At 35.1% G+C, this 21,783-nt stretch overlaps 3 protein-coding genes across 10 annotated transcripts in view; 2 read left to right on the top strand and 1 right to left on the bottom strand.

Moving 5' to 3' along the window:
* LOC126781290 (zinc finger protein ush) overlaps positions 1-7,147 on the top strand; it is a 222,682-nt gene extending 215,535 nt beyond the window's left edge. For 3 of the 5 annotated variants that reach the window (XM_050506202.1, XM_050506201.1, XM_050506205.1), the window contains exons 2-3: positions 2,273-4,167; positions 4,502-7,147. In XM_050506202.1, the coding sequence (XP_050362159.1) occupies positions 2,273-4,167; positions 4,502-4,888 (2,282 nt within the window). In that variant the 3' untranslated portion in view covers positions 4,889-7,147. Of the gene's footprint in view, positions 1-1,397; positions 1,813-2,272; positions 4,168-4,501 lie in introns of those variants that run through there. The other 2 variants (XM_050506204.1, XM_050506203.1) reach the window with 2 other exon arrangements.
* Positions 7,148-8,951: 1,804 nt separating this feature from the next.
* Positions 8,952-12,440, bottom strand: LOC126781322 (probable RNA polymerase II nuclear localization protein SLC7A6OS). Its single transcript, XM_050506255.1, has 4 exons — positions 12,158-12,440; positions 11,749-12,038; positions 11,185-11,369; positions 8,952-9,296 (listed from the first exon to the last, which is right to left on the bottom strand). Exons 1-4 carry the CDS (start codon positions 12,302-12,304, stop codon positions 9,010-9,012), a joined length of 909 nt encoding a protein of 302 aa, XP_050362212.1. The 5' UTR covers positions 12,305-12,440; the 3' UTR covers positions 8,952-9,009.
* Positions 12,441-12,719: 279 nt separating this feature from the next.
* On the top strand, positions 12,720-21,640 carry LOC126781293 (mediator of RNA polymerase II transcription subunit 15). Of its 4 annotated transcripts, XR_007670619.1 has the most exons (12): positions 12,720-12,919; positions 13,186-13,325; positions 13,540-14,187; positions 14,537-14,728; positions 15,273-15,399; positions 15,965-16,161; positions 16,344-16,504; positions 16,998-17,119; positions 17,330-17,435; positions 17,509-17,732; positions 18,540-19,119; positions 19,232-21,640. XR_007670619.1 is itself a non-coding variant. In XM_050506211.1 (11 exons), exons 1-11 carry the CDS (start codon positions 12,834-12,836, stop codon positions 18,652-18,654), a joined length of 2,070 nt encoding a protein of 689 aa, XP_050362168.1. In that variant the 5' UTR covers positions 12,720-12,833; the 3' UTR covers positions 18,655-21,640. The 4 variants fall into 4 exon arrangements, 3 of the variants coding, with proteins under 3 accessions (XP_050362168.1, XP_050362167.1, XP_050362166.1); XM_050506211.1 differs by having other exon boundaries at positions 15,321-15,399; positions 18,540-21,640; XM_050506210.1 differs by having other exon boundaries at positions 15,276-15,399; positions 18,540-21,640.
* Positions 21,641-21,783: the final 143 nt, after the last annotated feature.

Raw genomic sequence — 21,783 nt, 5'->3', positions numbered from 1 at the left:
TTAAGATTAAATTAAACTGAAAGAACGAAACTTAGCATACGCATAGCAAGGCGGGATGATATATAAGTAATAAAAAAAAACAACACAATCATTCATTTCAAGATCAGCAACAATTAAACTGCTGTTATCTGTCCTTTTTTAATTAAAATTATTTCTACCAAACTAGACATAAATTCTTTGCGTATTATATGTTTTTTAAAGTTTTATTAATTTTGCTTTCAGGTTTTTTGGTTTAAATCTAGTATATCATTCACCGTTTGCATTTCATTTTTACCTATGTTTTTGATTTTCTGTACCATTGTAACTTACGTGCAACAGACGTGTATAATATAGAACGATTTAACTTAATAAATTAGCTGTAGAGAGTAACATTAACACAATCTGCTTGGCTCGTGTGTATCATAGATCGATGCTGGCATTAAAAGCCATTACTATCGGTTTACGCGATCAATTTGCTGTACCTTTAAAATTGTACAAGCTTTCGACGCTGCCTTTTTGCAGGACGCGAATGTAAATGTTGCCTCTTAAGGTTAGTAGTTTTTGAACTGTTATCATTAAACAAAAAATAATTCATACGTTTCGATATTTCTTACAGAAGATTATTTTTGGTACGATTGAATAATTAAAAAATGGCTGATTTATTGCTATTTATAAAAATTAACGGTCGATGATTTAATTTCAATTCTTGTGTGTTTTTTTTAATCACAGGTAGTGATATCAGATAACATACTCTAGGTGATCGGTCACCGGCGTCACAGTAAAAGATCCGTATCGCGTCGATTGTGACTGCCTCGATGCACGACTATTTTAATTGGACCCTGATCTCCGATCTGATAAATGTAAGGACAAGATGGCGGCTTTTGTTTTTTTTTAACATGTAGGCACGTGTTCGCTGTTTGTACCAGTTATAAAATTTTGAATGGTCGTTTAATGGTGCTTGTAAACGCATTTGATGTGTGAGATTTTTTTGAACGGAACAAAATTGTTTCACTAAACATGTTTTTATGTCTTGTTTCATTTCTCTTATAGAGAATCCGCAACAAACACAGTGACAATTACTTTAAGTTTTCTACCGTTGGCGTTTGTTATTCAAACGCTGTAAACCGATATCGTTTTAGCCTCTAGTCTCTGCTTTATTAAAAGCAATGCGGGTACTTGACGCTTCAAACAAAATAGTTATGCGAATTGCATGCCTGTCCCTGATATAAAAGCCATTTTAACCACATTATTTGACGTGTTTATAAAGACAAAAGGATTCTGATGAATATCATTTAACGAATCGACATTCGGTTTTGCGGAGTTGTTTAAACGACACCAAGTCACGCCATCTATCTGATTGAACATTCAACCTTTCTCAACAATCACAAGTTATAACTTACTTAAGGAAAAACGGGAGCTTGAACGCAACTAACGAACTGCGATAGCTCGCATTCGGTATGACGCCGACATTAAGCTGCCAGATAAACCGAGTACGAACCAAACCAATCGCGCGTCACTGCAGAATCGTAACAGCCAATCGAATTGCGCTGTGACTAGGATAGCGTGACCCGAACGCAATCCGATTCAAGCTGCATTCGTTACCGCGAGATGGCGGTCGGTGTGCGCGCCAATCGTCGCGTCCATCTCACTGTCGTGCCCATATAATGATCTTCACAGGGGCAGGAGAATGAAGTTGAGCCTCTCATTAATTGGCGTTTTGAGTTGAGATCGCTGCGCGAAAGATAGGTTAATTCCTCGCCCGGTCGAGATCGTTGTCGCTCAAAAAGGAAGGTGAGCGAGCGTTTTCTGGAAATCAGATCCAATTACAACAAGGTCCGTTAACTTTTTATTCTGTTTGTTCGATGGTCGAAAGCATACTCACGCGCAATGTTGACGGACGAGGGTCGTGCGACCGGTTCCTACTGACGGATCGGAGATTTTATTTCCTTAATGCACGGAAATGTTTGTAAAACATTGCATTGCTCACATAATTCAATACCCTATACCCCACCCACACGGAACATTTACATACCGCGAGCACGTCTCAATTAGGAGCACTAATGTATGCCTCGACCAAAGTCCTGATCTGTCTGACGTCGACAGATAGCGAGTGAAACGTGACGAGTGACGACTATCGCGAGAAAACCGCTGCCAACTTAGCATCGCTCCACTATTAACAACACTAATAGGAACCGATATTGTCGATTTCTTTTATTTAAACGAACTATTCGGACTTCCATTTGCGTATTGATAATTGCAGAACGAACATAAAAGGTTTAACTTTAATTTACAGGTGAGGACGAGGAATGGGGAAACGAGAGCGAGGCAATGCCAGGAGAACCGCGCACGCCGAGCTCGGGTGGAGAGCGAGCTGCTTCGAGTGGTGGAGCTTCACCTACTTCCGAGGGATCCGCTACCGCATCTCCACCCCGCCTACGCCTTAACGCAAGTCTAGCTACCGATCCAGCGCTTGCACCTCAAGCAACGACACTAAAGCATGAGCCACCCTCGCCGTCTCCACCGCCTGCTCCAGCACAGCAAGCGAGAGATTACGGCTTAGCTCTTACGGCGGCTAACTTTCCAGCACTGTTTCCCGCAGCCACCGTGACTCCGCCCGGTTACATGTGCAAGCCTTGTGGAATACGCTATTCTTCACTGAGTACGCTCCAAGCACATCAAGAACACTATTGTTCAAAACGCAGAACGAAACCCGATGGTACTGAAACACCAATAGATGCAGCGGGTGATGAGTCAAGCGGTGATTCCAAAACGCCGCGACCACTCGGCAAACAATATGCGTGCACATATTGTTCGTACAGCGCCGATAAAAAAGTCAGTTTAAATCGTCATATGAGAATGCATTCCTCATCACCGGTAAGCAGTGGGACTCCAGTACCACCACCCACATCAAATGGCGAAACTGCAGAAGGTCCACCTGCTCAAGATCGATATTGTGTAGATTGTGATATTCATTTTAGCTCAGTTAAAACATACCGAGCTCATAAAGCTCATTACTGTAATACCAGACAAGTTGTCAAACAAGCATTGGCAGCGGCCAGGGCGGGATCTGCAACATCGGGCTCCGCGCCACCGTCTCCTGGGGCAACTCCTCCTGCTCAAAACCAATATGCATTAGCTTTGCCAACAAATCCGATTCTCATAGTTCCATATTCAATTTTAAGAAGTGCTAGCACACTTCCAGGTACTACATTACCAGATCCAGATACGCCTTGCTTTTTATTACCAAATGGAACATTTCAACCCATTAGTCGAGCGTTGCCGAATATGAATCCAGAAGTAAAAGAACCTGAAGTTTTGAAATCGGCTAATAGACCACGAGAGCCATCTCGAGATGGCGCCACACCTTTAGATCTGAGCGTTCGTCGATCTCCGGAATCTGTTACAACTGATGAACACGAAAAGGAGAACCGGATGCGTTCTACGACCCCGGAACAAATAGTTTGCGCTCCATCGCTACCAGGATCTCCTGGTACTCCATCTCCTTCTAGAAGATCTTCTTCGCCTAGTGGAGAAAATTCACCTAAGAGACGCCGTCGTAATTCAAGAGGACCCACTCCTAAGCCACCAAGTGTGCCTTCTCCTCCAGAAGAAAAATTTACACCAGTTGTCCCTCCTCCGATTTTACCCCCTGCTTTGGCTTTACGACTAGCGACAGAATTACCCGTAACGTCACCACAAGTATTGGTTAAACAAGGAGTATCAAAATGTAAAGAGTGCAATATAGTATTCTGCAAATTTGAAAACTATCGTATACATAAACGTCACTACTGCTCTGCTGGTGGAGGGGAAGAAAGAGCTAGTCCAGCACCACCGGAGCCTGGTCCACCACCACAGTACCGCCAACTTATCTGCTTGGCGTGTGGAATACACTTTAGTTCCCTAGATAATTTGACCACTCACCAATCATATTACTGTACGAAAAGAGAGACTCGATCGCCTCGAAGCATTCCTGAAGTGCCGCGACCTGCTTCAGGATCAGACGGTGGACGGAAATGTCCATGTTGTGAAGTAGTGTCTCCCACGACGGCAGCAGCGCAACGCCATTTGGAATCACATGCCGGTGTCAAAGCGTTCCGCTGCACGATTTGCCGATACAGAGGAAACACGCTACGTGGTATGCGTACTCATATACGCATGCATTTCCGCGACAAGCCGGCTGATCTTCATGTGGGTATTTAAATCTTAAAATACATTATATAAAATAACAAAACTCATTAAATTGTAATTACGCATTGCTAATATTATAAGAGTATAGTATGTTATAATAAATACATGAACTAATTTTCGCCCGCGTGGGGTCAGGAGTTATAAAAAGTAGTCTATGTCTAGCCTAGGGGGTTGAACCCCATCATTTCATTAAAATCGATGCAATATTATTGCCGTGAAAGCTTAACAAACAGAAAGAGATATTTTCGCCATTTATCGTATTATAGTATATGTACATGCTGTATAACTATGTATCTACAATAATTATAAAATTTATTTTCTTTTTCAATTTCAGGAGGAGAACTACATCTCTTGTATACAGGAAGAAGATAATCGGGAGACAACATCTCCAAACCCAGCGGTGGGCGAGCGAGTCTACCGGTGTGGGTCCTGTGCCTACACGTCTTCATACCGTGGCAATCTTGTAAGACACGCGCGTCTTGTTCACGCCACCGAAGACCCAGAACCAGAAGAGCAAACATCTCCCATCCCTCCCGCTGATATTAAGAAAGAACCAGAAACAGACGAAGATACTCCTAACTTCTGCAAATCCTGCAACATATCTTTCAAGTACGTCAACACGTACAAAGCACACAAACAGTTTTATTGCACTGCTGCTAATCAAGACGCTGCTGCCAACAATAATGTCCCAGCAAGGGTCAACGATGCGCCTGTTGTATGAAATGGTTTAACATTCATATATAGATATTCCAGCGGTCATAATACAGAGTTAATTAAATACAAGATCTTTAACTCAACATGGACGCTGTTCAAACAAGCCAACAAAATTTTTCTTAATATCCTTTCTTGGCTTACATTGCTTCCAATTGTTATTAATAAAAGTGTATATCCACTCGTTTCTTGAAATTATAAAAAACTATGTGCAATAATTTATAAAATATATAAAATTTAATTCGATATAAGCCACTTGTATTGCATATCAAGGCCAAATTGATTTTTTGACGTTTAATTATTTTCGTTGTGTGAATGAATGAATGAAATCTCGGCTAATGTACATAGAGCCCACGTTTAGGTTTGTTATAATTATCTTGTTATGTAAATTAATTACTAGTTAAAAGGTTAACCTCTTCGTCATTGTATTAGTATACGTTAAAATACCAAATTGTAAATATTTGTAAAGATATTATCGCATTATAACTAAATTTTATTACCATTTGTTTCTAAGTGATTGTTCTTTCTTTGTTGTTAATTTTGTTTATTATTAATAGAATCTTAGATGAACTTTATCCAATATTTGCTTAATAAGCAATAGAATGCTCATTCCATTTGTATTAACCAGTGGTTTTTACATTACTTCTGCTAATTAATGACACTACATACAAGCTTACGTAACAATTCTTAAAATTATTACAGTACCTACATTCCAAAAACAATTGAATGTATTTGAATGTCAAACTTACACAACTTTAAATTAAGAAAAATTAAAAAGAAAAGTCTTAGGATCGATGATCAATAATAGTTATTATCCATGTAGTGTCATTAAGTTTAAATAAAACTAAATAACGCTCTTGCGCGTTTGTACCTAACGGCACTTTTGATTCCACCAAATGGTCCCTTAGTTCGACTTCAAATAATAACTTTAAAATATAACTATAATTCACCTCTGTAATCTATTGTAACGGTTATAGACAATTTTATTTTACTATATTTATAAAATTGATTTTTAAAATAATATCGCTTAGAATCATTATAAAAATAACATACATAATTTTATTCTGGTATAGTTTTTGGAAATCACGATGCAATGTTGTCAATGTTTACTATCAAAATATGATAAAAGATAAAAAACACCCTAACCCCACATTCAACTCTGTGTCAATATTGCTGAAACTCATTTGATAGACCACTTGGTTTCGATGCTCGAGGGAAGCATACAAGTTCCACCTGCATCACAGCTTAAATTAGATTTTTAATTTATAAATAGTATTGTTATGTTTATTACTCATTAAAGAGGTGAATTATAGATATTTTATTGTGAGATGATTGCTATTATGTCAACACTCCATCATTTCTTCTAGTTTGTCCAACACTGGCTAGTAATATAAAATAAATTTAAATGGAAGAAACATATAACAACACTATAAACGTCATTCTAATAGTAGGTAGGTAATTATAAAGAGATTACCTCTCTTTTAGTAAGAAGTTCACGCAAAATACCATGTTTTGTCAATGCCAAAGCATCGCTAGATTATTGTAATTTGCATTTATAGGTATCTCACTAATTATAGTAATAGGATTAAGTAAATAAAAGACTTATTCCGTAGATATACATATTAAATTTGTGTATTCATATTGTGTTTGTCTTTAAATTGGAATAAGTCTCGAATTTTCCAACTTTCGGATAAATGGCCGTATTGTTGATTTTCGGACGTAACCAATCAGTTCGTGACGTAATTATTTGTTGTTAAGTCGTTGACAAAACAGTACAGGTGGACTAGAGATATTATAATATTTATTTTTAATATATTGTATATTTTTCTTTTACTACTCAAACTTTATTCTAAAAAAAAACCTTTTTTTTTTCTTTTAAAAATATACTTTGTCTACGACTTAAACGGTACTACGTAAATGTATCATGACATTATACCAATAAAGCAACATAGCATCTGATGTGTCGTGCCATAATCAGTGTTTTAAAAAAATAGTTTTTAAATGTATGATATTCTCGAATAATATTACGGCTAAAGTTATCAGGTATCATGTCAATAAACTAATCGTTAATCAAATTACATTTCAATACATTTTTAATGTCGATACGCCTAGTAACATCGGCCAAATTATAATGTTGATATAATATGCCACGATAGTGTAACCATTATATGATGTTATTAAAATGATAATACATAGTTACGCGGTAAACACGCGTACAATGATATTGTAAAATACGCCAGACAATAAATTATTATTTATCACATATTAAGACTGTGTTTATTTATTCCCTACTTCACTGACCTGGTCTATTTCGTATTTAAAAAAAAATACAATTTCCTATAAAATAGCAATAAGTCTATATACTATGGTCCTAAAAATGTATATATATCGTCGCTTAAATTTTTTGAAACTACCATAATTTAATGAATCGATTTATTATGAACTGTATTTTTAGAGAAGAAAATGTCGTTTTTCCTTCAAATTTAAATTTGTTCGTGATTGTAAATTTTTATAGAATGTATTTTTTAGACATGTGACATCTAGTAAGGAAATTGAGCAAAAGAGACATGACTGATTTGTTTATATGACATTTTTCTATATAAATGTCGTACATTTAGTAGCGTAACGTTACAGAATTGTTACAATTTGAAATATGACTGAATATTCATAAAACGGATTTAATTTTTCTTATAATGACATTTACCTATTAAAAATAAAGGTATGTATTATATACAAAGTTAAAATTACCGTACCGTACCGTAACAGCCTGTGAATGTCCCACTGCTGGGCTAAAGGCCTCCGCACCTCTTTTTGAGGAGAAGGTTTGGAGCTTATTCCACCACGCTGGTCCAATGCGGTTTGGTGGAATACACATAGACAGGTGCAGGTTTCCTCACTATGTTTTCCTTCACTGTCAAGCACGAGATGAATTATAATCACAAATTAAGCACATGAAAATTCAGTGGTGCTTGCCCGGGTTTGAACCCACGATCATCGGTTAAGATTCACGCGTTCTTACCACTAGGCCATCTCGCCTTTTTTTTTTACAAAGTTAAAATTACCACATTATTTTAAAGACTACTATTTCTCTTAAAATATCACTAGAAATGAAATATTGTTAAAAACATTATTTATTTATCTGTAGACTGAAGCGTGGTAAAAAATTTTGAAAATGATTGTTTAAGAAACGCAATGAAGAGAGTCGAGCGTCTAATAAAATTGGTTCCATTAAAATCGAATGAAGATCTACTTCTAATATTTAATATTCCGGAATCCATGGAAGCGGTTAACACAGATTTGGAGCTACTTATTCAAGCAGATACCTGAGCTTAATCAAACAAGAGCTTCATAGACTTGTAATCACAAACATTGTATTTGCACACTTGCATTAAGTTATCAACTGTAAAGGAAGATTTCCTTGTAGCAATATACCCAATACGACGTATAATTTAGGAGCCAGTGCTTCCGTAAAATATGTCTTTATGAAAATTGGTATTATGGCAGCTGCATCACAGTAAATTTTCTGTTTATGTAACATTAATTGTTACATAAAAATGATATAAATACTATTAATACTAGAAATAGAAATATAATCATCCAAGCTTAATGAAGATTGATATTAATGGTAAAACTGGTGGTAGAATTTTGTGCAAGCTCGTCTGGGTAGGTACCACCCACTCATCAGATATTCTACCGAAAAACAGCAGTACTTGGTATTGTTGTGTTCCGGTTTGAAGGGTGAGTGAGCCAGTGTAATTACAGGCACAAGGGACATAACATCTTAGTTCCCAAGGTTCATGGCGCGTTGGTGATGTAAGCGATGGTTATCATTTCTTACAATGCCAATAAAGTAACAGATTTACAAGATCGACACATTAAAGATGCACATCACATTACAAACAGCTGACTCAGCACAACTCAGAAGTACATAGCTGCAGCACATTCAATACAAATGAATGATTTACAAAAAGTTTTCCTAATTTGTTCTTTTTCTATCAATGAATAATTTTTTTTTTCAAAATGGCTTCAAAGATTAAAGAAAAACATGTGTTATATATTTAAAAAATTTTAATCTTATAAATCAGTATTTATAAAGTTATTTTTAATTTAGTAATAAGATTCAATTCATTGTTAGTCTGGGTCTGATGAATCATCTGCATATTGTTCCCTGAACTGCTCGGAATCTTCTTCTTGACCATAATAGAATCCTTCATCGCTGTCATCTTTATATCCTGGTGTTTCCTCCGTGAGAGTGCTGTGTACGAAATTCCTACTGTCAGAAAGATCAGACTTTTCTGCTAGAACTTTAGCTTTATATTTGGCATAAGCAGCACCATAACGTTTAACATCTTCATTAAATAAGTCCGGTGGCTCGTCATATATCTTGTCCTCGCCTGTGTCGCTTGAGAGTTCATCTTCTATAATAATGATTACAAAAAGTTTAGTATTAGTTTGTAGCTAATCACAAGAGTAAAGTAAAGTGAACAATATTGACAGCCAAATATTACAATGTTATTGGCCAAATTCTTGAATAATAATTAAATAAATATGGATTTTAACTAAAATGTATATAAGTTGTAAAGTGTAGTGTTATATCAGGTATCGTATAGAAATTCAAGAACTCTTTGTAGTGCAAATACTTATACAATTGTTTATCCTGACTGACAATCAATGCACACCCAAAACTACCGAGTCTAGGAAGCTGAAATTTTGAACATAGGTTTAATAATAGTAGTTATTTGTGTATAATGTAAGCATCCACTAGGAAAGGATTTTTGGAATCTTCAACCTAAAGGGGGCAATGGAATGGGTAACTTTGTATGAATTTTATCAGGACATCAGGACTGGAAGTTAGTGCATAATCTCAAAACTCGACTTATCTAAAGGCAGCGGCCCAGATGGATTACCTCCTATGTTTTTAAAATGATGCAGCAAACCTTTATCAATTCCTTTACATTTACTTTTTAACAAATCTATATATTCAGGCACATTACCACCTGTTTGGAAAAAATCCCTTATTGTTTCCATTTTTAAAAATGGAGATAAGCATAATGTCAAAAATTATTGTGGAATTTCAATGTTGTCAATCATACCTAAATTACTTGAGAAGATTATTTACGATACTTTGTTTCCTTTAATGAAACCTCTGCTCATTCCCCAACAACATGGATTCGTGAATAAAAGATCAGTTGAGTCTAATCTTGTTGAGTTTCTCGATGTTGTTATACTTGAATATATTAGTATACAAGGCAGCAAGCAGTTGCTGTCAAAGGACACATATCTAGTTTTGTCCCCATAACAACTGTCGTTTCTCAGGGCTCTCACCTCGGGCCCTTATTGTTTAACATTTTCATTAATGATATACTGAAAAATTTTCAAAATCCTAACATACTTCTATATGCCGATGATACAAAACTATTTAAAATCATAAAAAAAAGTGAGGACTGCTCAAATTTGCCATATGATTTAGATATTTTAGTGCAATATTGTTCATCTAACGGCCTACATCTTAAGTGCTATATATATAATAACATTTTCTAGAAAAAAAAAATCCAATTTTATTTGATTACACAATTTCCAATCATTTAGTTAAGAAGGTAACCGAGGTTAGGGACCTAGGAGTGCTTCTAGATTCTAATTTATTATTTGACAGGCATGTGAATAAAATTATCGCAAAAGCTTACAATATGTTGGGTTTCATATTTCGCCAGGAAAGAGACTTTAAAAACATCAATACGTATAATGTGTTGTATAATTCGTATGTAAGATCTAATTTGGAATTCACTTCAACGGTTTGCAATCCACACTACTCTAAGTATACTATGGCTATTGAAAATGTACAGGATAAATTTATTAGAAACGCATAAATTTGGGCCCAATTCTATTAATAAGCTTAATATTTTGTCGCTTGAGAAACGCAGGCAATGCAAAGATCAGGTTTTTTCTTTACAAAATTATAAATAATTTTGTCGATTCAATGTACTTAGTCAACAATATTTATATCAAGTGTTCACATTCCATTGCCCGTTCAAAACATACCTTTTATATCCTAATGTGTAGAACTATGCTAAAAATCGCTTTTTGATAAGAGCATGTGACAATTATTTATTAAACGCTACACTAATATCTTTAATGAAAATTTATTTAAATTCTTAGAAGCTTTAAAAAACTGTATTTGTCATTAATATTCCTATAGTTTTATGCTTATGCTTATTTATCTTTACTTCTTTTTCTATTGGGGTAGGATATAGGATTGTCATTTATGCATATTTTAGTTGTATTGTCAATAAAAAAGATACAAATTACCTAAGTTACAATTTTGCACAGCTTGAATCATATCCTCTTCATCAATGCTACTAGGTTCCGAATCTGGATAATCATTGCGCCAGTCATTTTCAGCATTTGAATCCTCACTATCATCCTCATCTGATTCTGCTAAGCCATTGTCTCTATATGACCCAAATATCAAATTTGTCTCATAATCTTCAATACTGAAATAAAAAAATGTTTTATTATTAACATTTATTAAAGTTGCAAGTATGAATATATTTTTTATTAGGAAAAATATCTACAATGTAACAAACCTTTGGATATTCATTTAGAACAAAAAAAATGTGCAGCATCTTACAAGTATACTTAAAAATATTATATTAATATGTCAACAAATTTAAAGTCTTATGAGCAATAATACATCTGTATAATAGAAATTGTGAAATATGTTTATTAGTATAATAATAAATATGTTTATTAGTATGAGAATATTTTATTTGCAATCATATATAATTTTGTAATTTTTAAAAACAAATAAAAACTGGTAACATGCTGTCCCAAAGCTGATGGATAGCCTTAAATATGAAAGTAAATTCTTACCTTACTAGATTATCTAACATAGAAATATCAAAATCTTCTTTAGCAGCCGTGTAAAGATCGTACATGTATTTCTCATTTTCCTGTACATCCTTTTTTTGTAAATCAACTAAATCGAAGTTATCTTCGACAGTCTCGTCTTTTAATCCTCTGCTGCAATTGACAATTTCATACCGATTCTCAGCAGCTACATCTTTTCTTTCTTTACGTATTTTCTTAATTATATCACTAACATTACTAGATGTTTTGAATGTTATGTTATTTGGGACAATATTCTTTACGTGTGTTGGTTCCTATAAAAACACACATTCTGTCAAACTAAGTCCATGTGGTCTCTATAATGAAGCATATTTTCAATTATCTGGAGGAAATAATTGGAGGTTATTAAAAATAAATATGGCACCGTACCTACCTGATTTTCCACACTACCTCTGAAAACAAATAGCGAAGGAGATATTTCTTCGATGTTTGTTTTTTTTCTTTTACACAAAAGCACTAACGCATCTTGAGGATTATCTTCGAGTCGCCGTTTTACACGCAAAACGGTGGAAATAGACATTATCGTTAAATAGTTATTTGATTGTGTTAAAACTATTACGAAATTAAATAAACCACGAAAACACAATTACAAATTGAAAATCGTCTAAGCCCAAACCAAACGTTACAATTTTATTGTTTTGTTGTTGAACTTGACAGTTGGGCTCTCTGAGTAAGTGTTTTGTGGTTGGGCTTGACATTTATTACAATGCTGCCAATGTACTATATTTTTAGATCACTATTCTACCTTCCTCATTACATTATCAACGTTCCTGAAAACATTGCTTAAAATGCATAAAATATTATTTCAAACATTGTTATTCAAATAAGATACTTTTTCATTAGTGCGGCAAACAGAATTGGAAAATATGTTATGTCCAAATTTAGCAACACTGCAGACAAGTTCGTTTATATCTCGCATGACATTGACAAATTAATAAACCAATATTGTGCGTCGCTTTCGTGATTGTTGCGTTATTATAAAAATATTACCAGTTTCGTGTTTGATAAGTACTGTTATTTATTTGTGAGTAACAAGGTTCCTTACAATCATGGAGAACTTGAAATTTAATGGAATGGGTTCAGATGACAATAACTGGAGAACCCAGAGCGTTAGACAAACTGTTGTATCAAAGATGTAAGTTACATTTTACTATCAAATCTTATTATTTCTAGAAACTTACACCATGATAAATTTTATAATATATACACACTCATAACTTTGCATTACGAATTTTGTGACATTCTATAGAAGCATTAACATGTATTGCCCGAGATGTTTACCAAATTTTAATGTTCCGTTGATAACACTTTATCAAAAGAACTAATATTTACTTCAACCCAACTCACTGGATTTTAACTCTAATTAACTAGCTAAATAACTAATAGCACTATTTATTGTAGTGAAGAGGTTATTCAGAGGTCAGGCATGCAAGTAGCAAGGAACAGTAATGAAATGGAGAATCACGTTTTTATGAAAGCTAAGAACCGTGAGGAATATATGAATATGGTTGCAAAACTTATATTGCATGTGAGGGAGATGTGTAAGTACTGATTTTTTTTACATTTCCTCAGAAGAAGATGCAGGATTCTCTCTGTTCTCTTTAGCTATTCTCATACCCATTAAGATATCATTGTCTCTAAGACAAGCTAATAGTTATTTCTCAAAACTAATTTTTGCTATTGATCAATAAAAAATGCCTTATTAATGATGTTTTTTATAAGTAAATTGTTATTATTTTTATACTGTAATCTTAGCACAATCGAAACCAAATCAAGGAGCTCCAAACATGCAAGGACCTAACCAAAATCAACCAGGTCCCAGTAACCAAGTACAAAATCAGCAAGGCCAACAATCCCAAGGTCCTAACAATCAGTCTGGAATGGCCACAGACCCAATAAATGCATTACAAAACATGGCCTCCCAGGGAACAAGGAACCAAATGATGACTATGGGTCAGGGACAGATGCAACAGGGAGTTTTAGGCCCCAACTCAGGTATGGCAGGAATGCAGGGGCAAATGAACCAACAAGGCCCTATTGTATCTCAGGGCCCCCAAGCCCAAACAGCAACAAACTTACTCCAAACACTAAATCAGAGACCACAAATTAATATGCAATTGCAAAATAAACTTGGCATGGTGACTAATCAAGGACAAATGGGTGGTAATATGGTGGGCGGAATGGGCATGGGGAATACAATGGGGAGTCAGCTACAGAATCAATTAAATGCATCAGGAATGCAGGGACAAATGATACCAAACATGTCCATGTCAAACACCATGCAAGTGCCAATGCAAGGGGTTAATTCAATGGTGGGGCAGATGCAATGCAATCAAGTTGTTGGTGGCATGGGAGCACAAATGGCCCCTAACCAAATGCAAGGTCAAATTCCTAACCAAATGGGTAAGTATTGACATTTATAGATACAATTTTTATTGTTACTTATATAACTAATAAAACACTATAATTTTACCTAACTGTAATTAACATTAATGTAAAGATTGAAAAGGTTGGTAAATATAAGTCGTCTTTACCAGGTACAGTATAGGTACAGCCTTATTCTTAATTAATCATAGTTATGTTTGACAATGCTATAGTTTAATGCTTAAATGAAAACCTCATAATGAATCTGTCCAGCTACATGTCTTTTCTTAGAATTTTCCCTCAATTATATAATCAAATGTTTTCAATTTTAAATTTTAGCATACATAATATTATAGTCTTCTGAATTTTTCCATAAATACCATTACAGTGAGTGGCATGGGTAACAATCAGCTAGTAAACATCAACATGCTGCAACAGATGCATCGTGGACAAGGCAAGGAGGTGGTGATGGGAGCTGGATATGCTCCAAGGGCACCACCTCACAACCAATTTTTGAGACAAAGTCCATCACCCTCTGCTTCATCACCTAACATGCCAGGTCCAAGCCCTGTATCAATGGGTGAGAACCCCTTTTTTTAAATTAAAATGGGGACACATTTTTTACAAATTTAAACTTATTCAACGTCATGCATCACCGCTGGTTGGACATACATGTATCAAAATTTCGTATTACTAAAATATATAAACCACTTTTGACATTGGCAAGTTACTGTCAGTCGAATTGTCTAAGATGTTATGTCCTGCGTAGTCGTAACAACACTGGCTTATTCATCATTGAAACTAGAACAGTAGAATTCCCAGTGAGTTGGTAGTACCCACCCAACTACAAACCCCTTCAGGGAATTTGGTAATATATGTATATATAATATGATACTTGCTATTTTTTAGTATTAAGTACTTTGACCTTACATAATCTTTTTGTTAAAAACTTCTTTGAAATTACAAGGTGATAAAAATAAATATATTCAACGACAAAAAAATAATTAATTTCTGAACAATATGGTAGATAAAGATAAAACAGGGATTGTCAATCCTATCCAATGACGTGACATAATTATATAAGTTATGATAATTATCAGTAACTATATATAAATTGTGTATAGGAGGAGGAGTTTTAAGCGGCGCATTATCGTCCCCCCTATCTGGTCTAGGTGGTCTGGGTGCTTGCAGCGGTGGTAGCCCATCACCCTCCGCCAGTCATCACCTTGCACACCACCAGCCACAACAACGGTAAGAACATTTATATGCATTTTTCATGTTAAATATTTCCTTAATATATAATACTAATATAGTAATAATAGTTGAGAAGTAAAAAACAGTAGCCTACGTACTTCCTTGGGGTTCAAGTTTGCTACATACCAAATTTGATCACAATTGGTTCAGTGATTCTTTAAACCATAACAAAGTTACTTTCGGATTTATGATATTAGTACTGAGCATCAAACTTGTTCTGTGCAGGAATAAAATAAAAATATTTTTTAAATTATTTAAAATAATCGATATAAACCACACAAGAGTCAAGATTAACCGATGATCAGAATCTTCAATCTGGTCAAATCTGGAATATAGGGTAAATCTAATAACTAAAATCAGTATATGTAGAATTCAAACCTGGTACATTTTTATCGATCAACGCAATACACCACCGGTTTATTCCAGTATTAGTGTGGATTGACCCTTCTAATGCAACCTTCTCGTTAAGAGCAGAGGTAGGTCCAGTAGTAGGATATTTACTGTTGTTTAGGATGTTTTGTAGCGATACCGTTGATGTCTATAGACCTCGATGTGCTTCCAGCGTGAACATGGGCATGGTGGCGTCTCCGTCGCCCTCGTCGTCGTCGCTGAACACGCCGGCGGGCGCGGGCGCGGGGGGCGCGGGGGTGGCGTCGCCGGGGGGGGAGGACGCCGCCTACCGCGAGAAGGTGCGCCAGCTGTCCAAGTACATCGAGCCGCTGCGGCGGATGGTCATGCGCATGGTCAGCGAGGGCGAGAGTGAGCTTCGTACACTGTTCATTACTCAATACTAGCGACTGATCCCTGTGAACTATTCTAAATTTCATTTCCATAATTAAATGCTCTGTGTGTTCGGCGCTTTAGAATAGAGCTACTCCATCTGCTTGCATCTAAAATTTTGGTACAATCAAGCATGCATGTAATTATTATTCTTCTGGCAGATGTTGAGAAGTTGACAAAAATGAAGAATCTTCTAGACATTTTATCCAATCCGAATAAGAGAATGCCACTGGAGACATTGATCAAATGCGAGGTAGTGCTGGAGAAGCTGGATTTCAAGCGAAGTGAGAGTGTCGGCCTGGGACTGCCGTCTACTGGGAAGGTATGGCAGAAAAAATAACTTAATTCGTTTTATAAAAAATAATAGTTTTAGAACTGACATGATCTAATGGGTAAGAAGTTAACTTTACTTGGCGGTAGTTGGTAGGGCTTTGTGAAAACCTGTCTTCGTAGGTAACATCTACTCACATATTCTACCACCACCAAACAGAAATATTAAATAATTAGTATTGTTGTGTTCCGGTTAGAAGGGTGAGTAAACCAGTTTAACTACAGGAAAATGGGACATAAGATCTTAAATGCCAATGTTTTGGGCGCTTTGGCGATGTACAGAATTGTTAATATTTGTTACATTATATTACATGACTATGAGTGGACAAAAAACCAACTATTACTGGTTTTACAAATTTGCAGAACGTGTACATATTTTATTTTAATCGATCTATTTTCTTTCAAAGATGTGAATTTAAATAATTTGTACAGTAATATCGCAAAAAAATTTGCAATAACTCTACTAATGTCATAATTGTTTCCAGGAACAAATCTTTAATCCCCTACTGGAGGTTGTGAACAATTGTCTGCAGTCGCCGCTCGCCAATCACACCCTTAAACGTACTTTCGGTTCCACGCTTGACGCACTCAATGGACCTGAGATCAAGTAATATGCATATCTATATTTATTTATTCTATTATTATTATATTATATATTTTGTTATGAAACGATTCATTGTCGAAACGATTTGCTTGTGAATACTAGAATTATTTACGAAAATAATGTAATTCAAAAGTGTCCCGTAAAAAGTTTTAGAAGTATTATAATAATCGTATTGTAAAATGTAGTATTCTTAAGTGTCGTAAATGATCGCAGGAATCTTCCACCACCACCTCAGAAAATGCCGAAATTGGATGAACCTACCCTGGAAATTCCAGACGTTCTACAGGGTGAAATCGCTAGATTAGATTCACGGTTCAAGGTAACGAAATATCATTACGTTTCTGGTATTCTTTGAACGGAAACGAGCACACCAGTGAGCCCCGCCCCCGCAGGTGTCGCTGGAGACGATGCAGCTGTCGGGCGGCGGCGGCGCCATCTCGCTGATCGCGCAGCTGGACGACGTGCGGCTGCCGTGCGTGCCGGCCGTGCACGTGGCCGTCCCGCGCGACTACCCGGCCGCCGCGCCCGCCCGCCTGCGCGTGCGCAGCGTGGCGCCCGCCGCCGCCGACTGCTTCCTCGCGCGCGTCGAGCGCGCCATGGACGCGCGCTGCGCCAGGTACGCTTGCAGTCGTGTACTACTTTTTATATTCGATTATATTCATCATTTGTGTGCCATCGTTCCTCCAGTCGTTAGATTGTACGCTTCTATTGTGAGGGTGATAAATACGGAACTTTTTCGATCATTTTAGCTAAACGGACTTGCACAAATACGACGTATATTCGTGTTTGTTTTGTTTTATAGAATAGGAAGGTAGACGAGCATATGAGCCACCTGATGGTAAGTGGTCGCCGACGCCCATAGACATTGGCATCGTAAGAAATGTTAACCATCACTTACATCACCAATGCGCCACCAACCTTGGGAACTAAGATGTTATGTCCCTTGTGCCTGTAATTACACTGGCTCACATACCCTTCAAACCGGAACACGGTACGGAACGCGGTAGAATATATGAAAACCGAACGCCCAGGCAAACGCGACCAAAGCGCCATAGGTACACAATAGAAATTCCCCGCCTACGTACGAAGCGCTTTGAATCCACATTCATCATTCCCACTACGAAACTATGGAATGCTTTGCCTGAGTCCGTATTTCCTGATAGGTACAATGTTGGTGTCTTCAAATCCAGAGCAAACAGGTTTCTTGTAGGCAAGCGTGCTACATCTTAAACCGTGTCTACGCTTAACATCAGGCAAGTCAACGGTCAAACGCTGGCCTATTAATAGTAAAAAAAAATGGTGAGTGGGTGATACCCACCCAGACGAGCTTGCACAAAACTCTACCACCAGTTAACAGGTTATTTTGTCAGTTTTGCCGAGTACTCGGTAACCAAATCCAATAATTGCACCCCTTCTCATTTAGGTTACCGAAGAGTTGCTCGGTGGGCCAGCTGCTGGACGCGTGGGAGATGAGCGTGCGGCAGGCGTGCGCGCCGAGCCCCGTGTCGTACGCGCCCGTGCCCGCGCTCGGCCTGTAGGCGGCTCGGCCGGGGGCGAGTCTTTTAATTATCCTCTGCATCTGTGGAGCTACTTTGTACGGAGACTCGAAACACGACATACGACTCCATCGTGAAATGTCGAAAAGTTATACGCGACTTTAACTACAACAGTACAGTCGTGTGATACGGTAGTAAGCCAGTTTTAAACAATTACGACGGCTTATCATCAAATTCAGGATAGCTTTGCCGAGTCTCCAGCCACATGTAGACCGTGTCTCGATCAAATGGACATCAAATTCGAATCCTTGTATCTCTTGTATCTGAAGTCGCCATGGAACTATTTCTCTCTTAATCATGCCCTACATATGGAAAGAAGCGACTCTGACAGTAACTACGCGAATATATATTGTATTGCATTTGATTTTAATGTCTATTATCGTGCGAAACACCAAAACGCTTTGGATTTTCAGGTAATTATTGATCTAGTTAATTTTAACTTATCAAGTTATTTGTTTTTTTAAAAAAAGCTGTAATCGGCTCTATTTAATAAGCATGTATAATTATTTTTAATTATAAGCGTCATTATGCAGTTTCGTTTCGCTGCTAACTAATTTAGACTATGATTACATAATCAGGGTTAATGATAGCAAGTCACTAGATACTCGATTTTTATTCTCTACTATGTTCCCATGGCATGGATGAGGAAAAATAAACAAAACATAATCCACACGCTTTTAGACTCTGCTACGCACAATTCTTTGTGAATATATATATATATTGTACACCGTATATATATATATATATATAATACAATACTATTGCTTTTAACGAGTTTTACAACTTAAGCTGGTAAGGTCATTCTGAATACATTTTTTTCGAATACCACAGATTATTAAGATTTATTAAGATTTTAAGATTTCAATCGATTATGTCATATCATTCAAGTTCATACTTTTTTTTCTTTAGTCCTGCCATTGGAATCGTCTATACGTAATTTAGCATTATAAGTTACAATAACTATTAAATATAATTATATAATATATATATTTAAAAGTACAAGCGAATTGTATTTTTTGCGAGTATGCTAAGTGAGTTTTAAATGGCTAACAATTTCTGATATTTAATGTTTCTGCTATAATAAAAGCAATAAATAATTGCAACATGTTTAAGAAATAATTTTATAGTTCATTATATTATTATCTTAATGTCTTCCTTTTTTACAACTTTCATTGTTACATTCATTTTAGTATGTGTTGTCTAATTAAAATATAATTATAAAGTAATAATGAAAGCTCTTCCTATCTATTTTCAACGATCCTAATATGAATGATATATAAACGGTTTGTTCTTGTATAATTAATGTTTAAGTTTCGATTTACTTTTATGTTACTTTTTAAATTTCTAATAAAATAAAATTAATTTTAAAATTAAGTTAGCACTAAGATAGTTTGCATGCATTTCGGTTAATATAACGCTTGATCCACTCGACCGTTGAACTATCGAACTAGATATGTAATTGTCGAAAATTAACTTTTAACCAGACTAAACCGAATTAGAACTGCTAAACACGTTTAGTTCGGAAGTTGGACGAACCACTGCTGGCCTAAAAGCCTCCTCTCCCTTAGGAGAAGGCTTAATATGATAATTCCTTAATATACATTAAATAGATTTTGTACAAATACTTAAAAAAAAAACTAAATTTATTTATTCGGCATGTAGATTAATAAAAAAAGTTAGAACTACAAAACAGGCATAAAATATATTTTTAGAATATTTTGACTGTTCGTACTTACTTTATTAAAGTTTTATTTGTACAAATTCTATTTTGAATAACTATTAAGCGTAAAAGGTAAATAATTAAACTTAGGGGTAGGTTACGATTACAAATATTTTTAACAGTCGCTCCTTGTTATTGTGGTAAATAATTTATAAATTTTTTTTATATTATTTTTAAGGAAATTTACCTTTAGGTTCAATAGACTGGAAAATTCCAAATGATCGAAAGTAGGAAAGTTGTTTTTAAATATAGAATTTGTCTTCTTATATTAACGCGTATTGATTTAGAATAGTGTGACCAAGTAAAAAAAAAGTTTCATTTTATAACAATTACAAGTAGGAATTAAAAAATAAATTTCTTTGCTGGAGTGATATTTGTCTGTGATAATTTAGTAAAATTTCGACAAACAAAAAAAATACAATATGTAAGTTATGAATCTGTGTTTATTGTCAATGTATTAGTTATTTTAAAATGTTAACACACGTGGAATACACAAATTATAAATTGTACAATATTTTTCGTTTTTAAATCTTTTACTTTATGTCGGCAATGTTTGTAAGACTTGTGCAATATCTAAGATCCTAAAACACCGTAAATTGGAACAGTAAGCCAAGTTGTAAGATTACGACGTTGATATAACGTGAGATTTATTAATTATTTATTTATAACAACAAAATATTAATATTTATTTTTATTCTCGGCTTATGGGTACAAGTCTTGTCAGCTTGAGTGTTGAAATTAAAAATTATAATAAAATAAAATTAAAAAATTACGAATTTTCTTTATGGTAATACTACGTTCGATGGTAGAGCCTTTCTCATTATTGTATCGGGAAATTTTGTGCACGTGTGCTTATCGTGATGTCACTCGGCATTTATTTGCATTTATACATAAATAAATAGGATATATAAATACGTCGGCCCAATACGCATTAATGAGAAATCTCAGTATGATAAATAAGATAATATTTAGAAATTTATAATTTGTGTATTTGTATCGTTGGTGATTTATCCTCTTCACAGATGTTATATAAACTGATAGTTAAATTCTACATAATGTTTATTGTAAATTAAGTATTTTATTTATTAAATCAACGTTTTTTAATTATTTAAATAATGTAATCACGTTTTTTCAAATTTTAATGATAAGTAAATTAAGTAATTTCGAATTCGTGTATTATAAACAGTTTACAAAATCTTTCTGATATCGTTATTATATCATTATTAATGTAAATAAATATCTATTATTGTAACCTTATAGACGCTATATATATATATATATATATATATATATATATATATATATATATATATATATATATATTAATTTAATATTTAATAATAACACTTTCAATAAATATTTAATGATGCTCTATAGATAAATACATTTAA

This window comes from Nymphalis io, chromosome 3 (assembly GCF_905147045.1).
Source record: "Nymphalis io chromosome 3, ilAglIoxx1.1, whole genome shotgun sequence".
NCBI lineage: Eukaryota > Metazoa > Arthropoda > Insecta > Lepidoptera > Nymphalidae > Nymphalis > Nymphalis io.
Note: the sequence above shows the minus strand (reverse complement) of the source record. Positions and strands in the feature narration are given on the sequence as shown.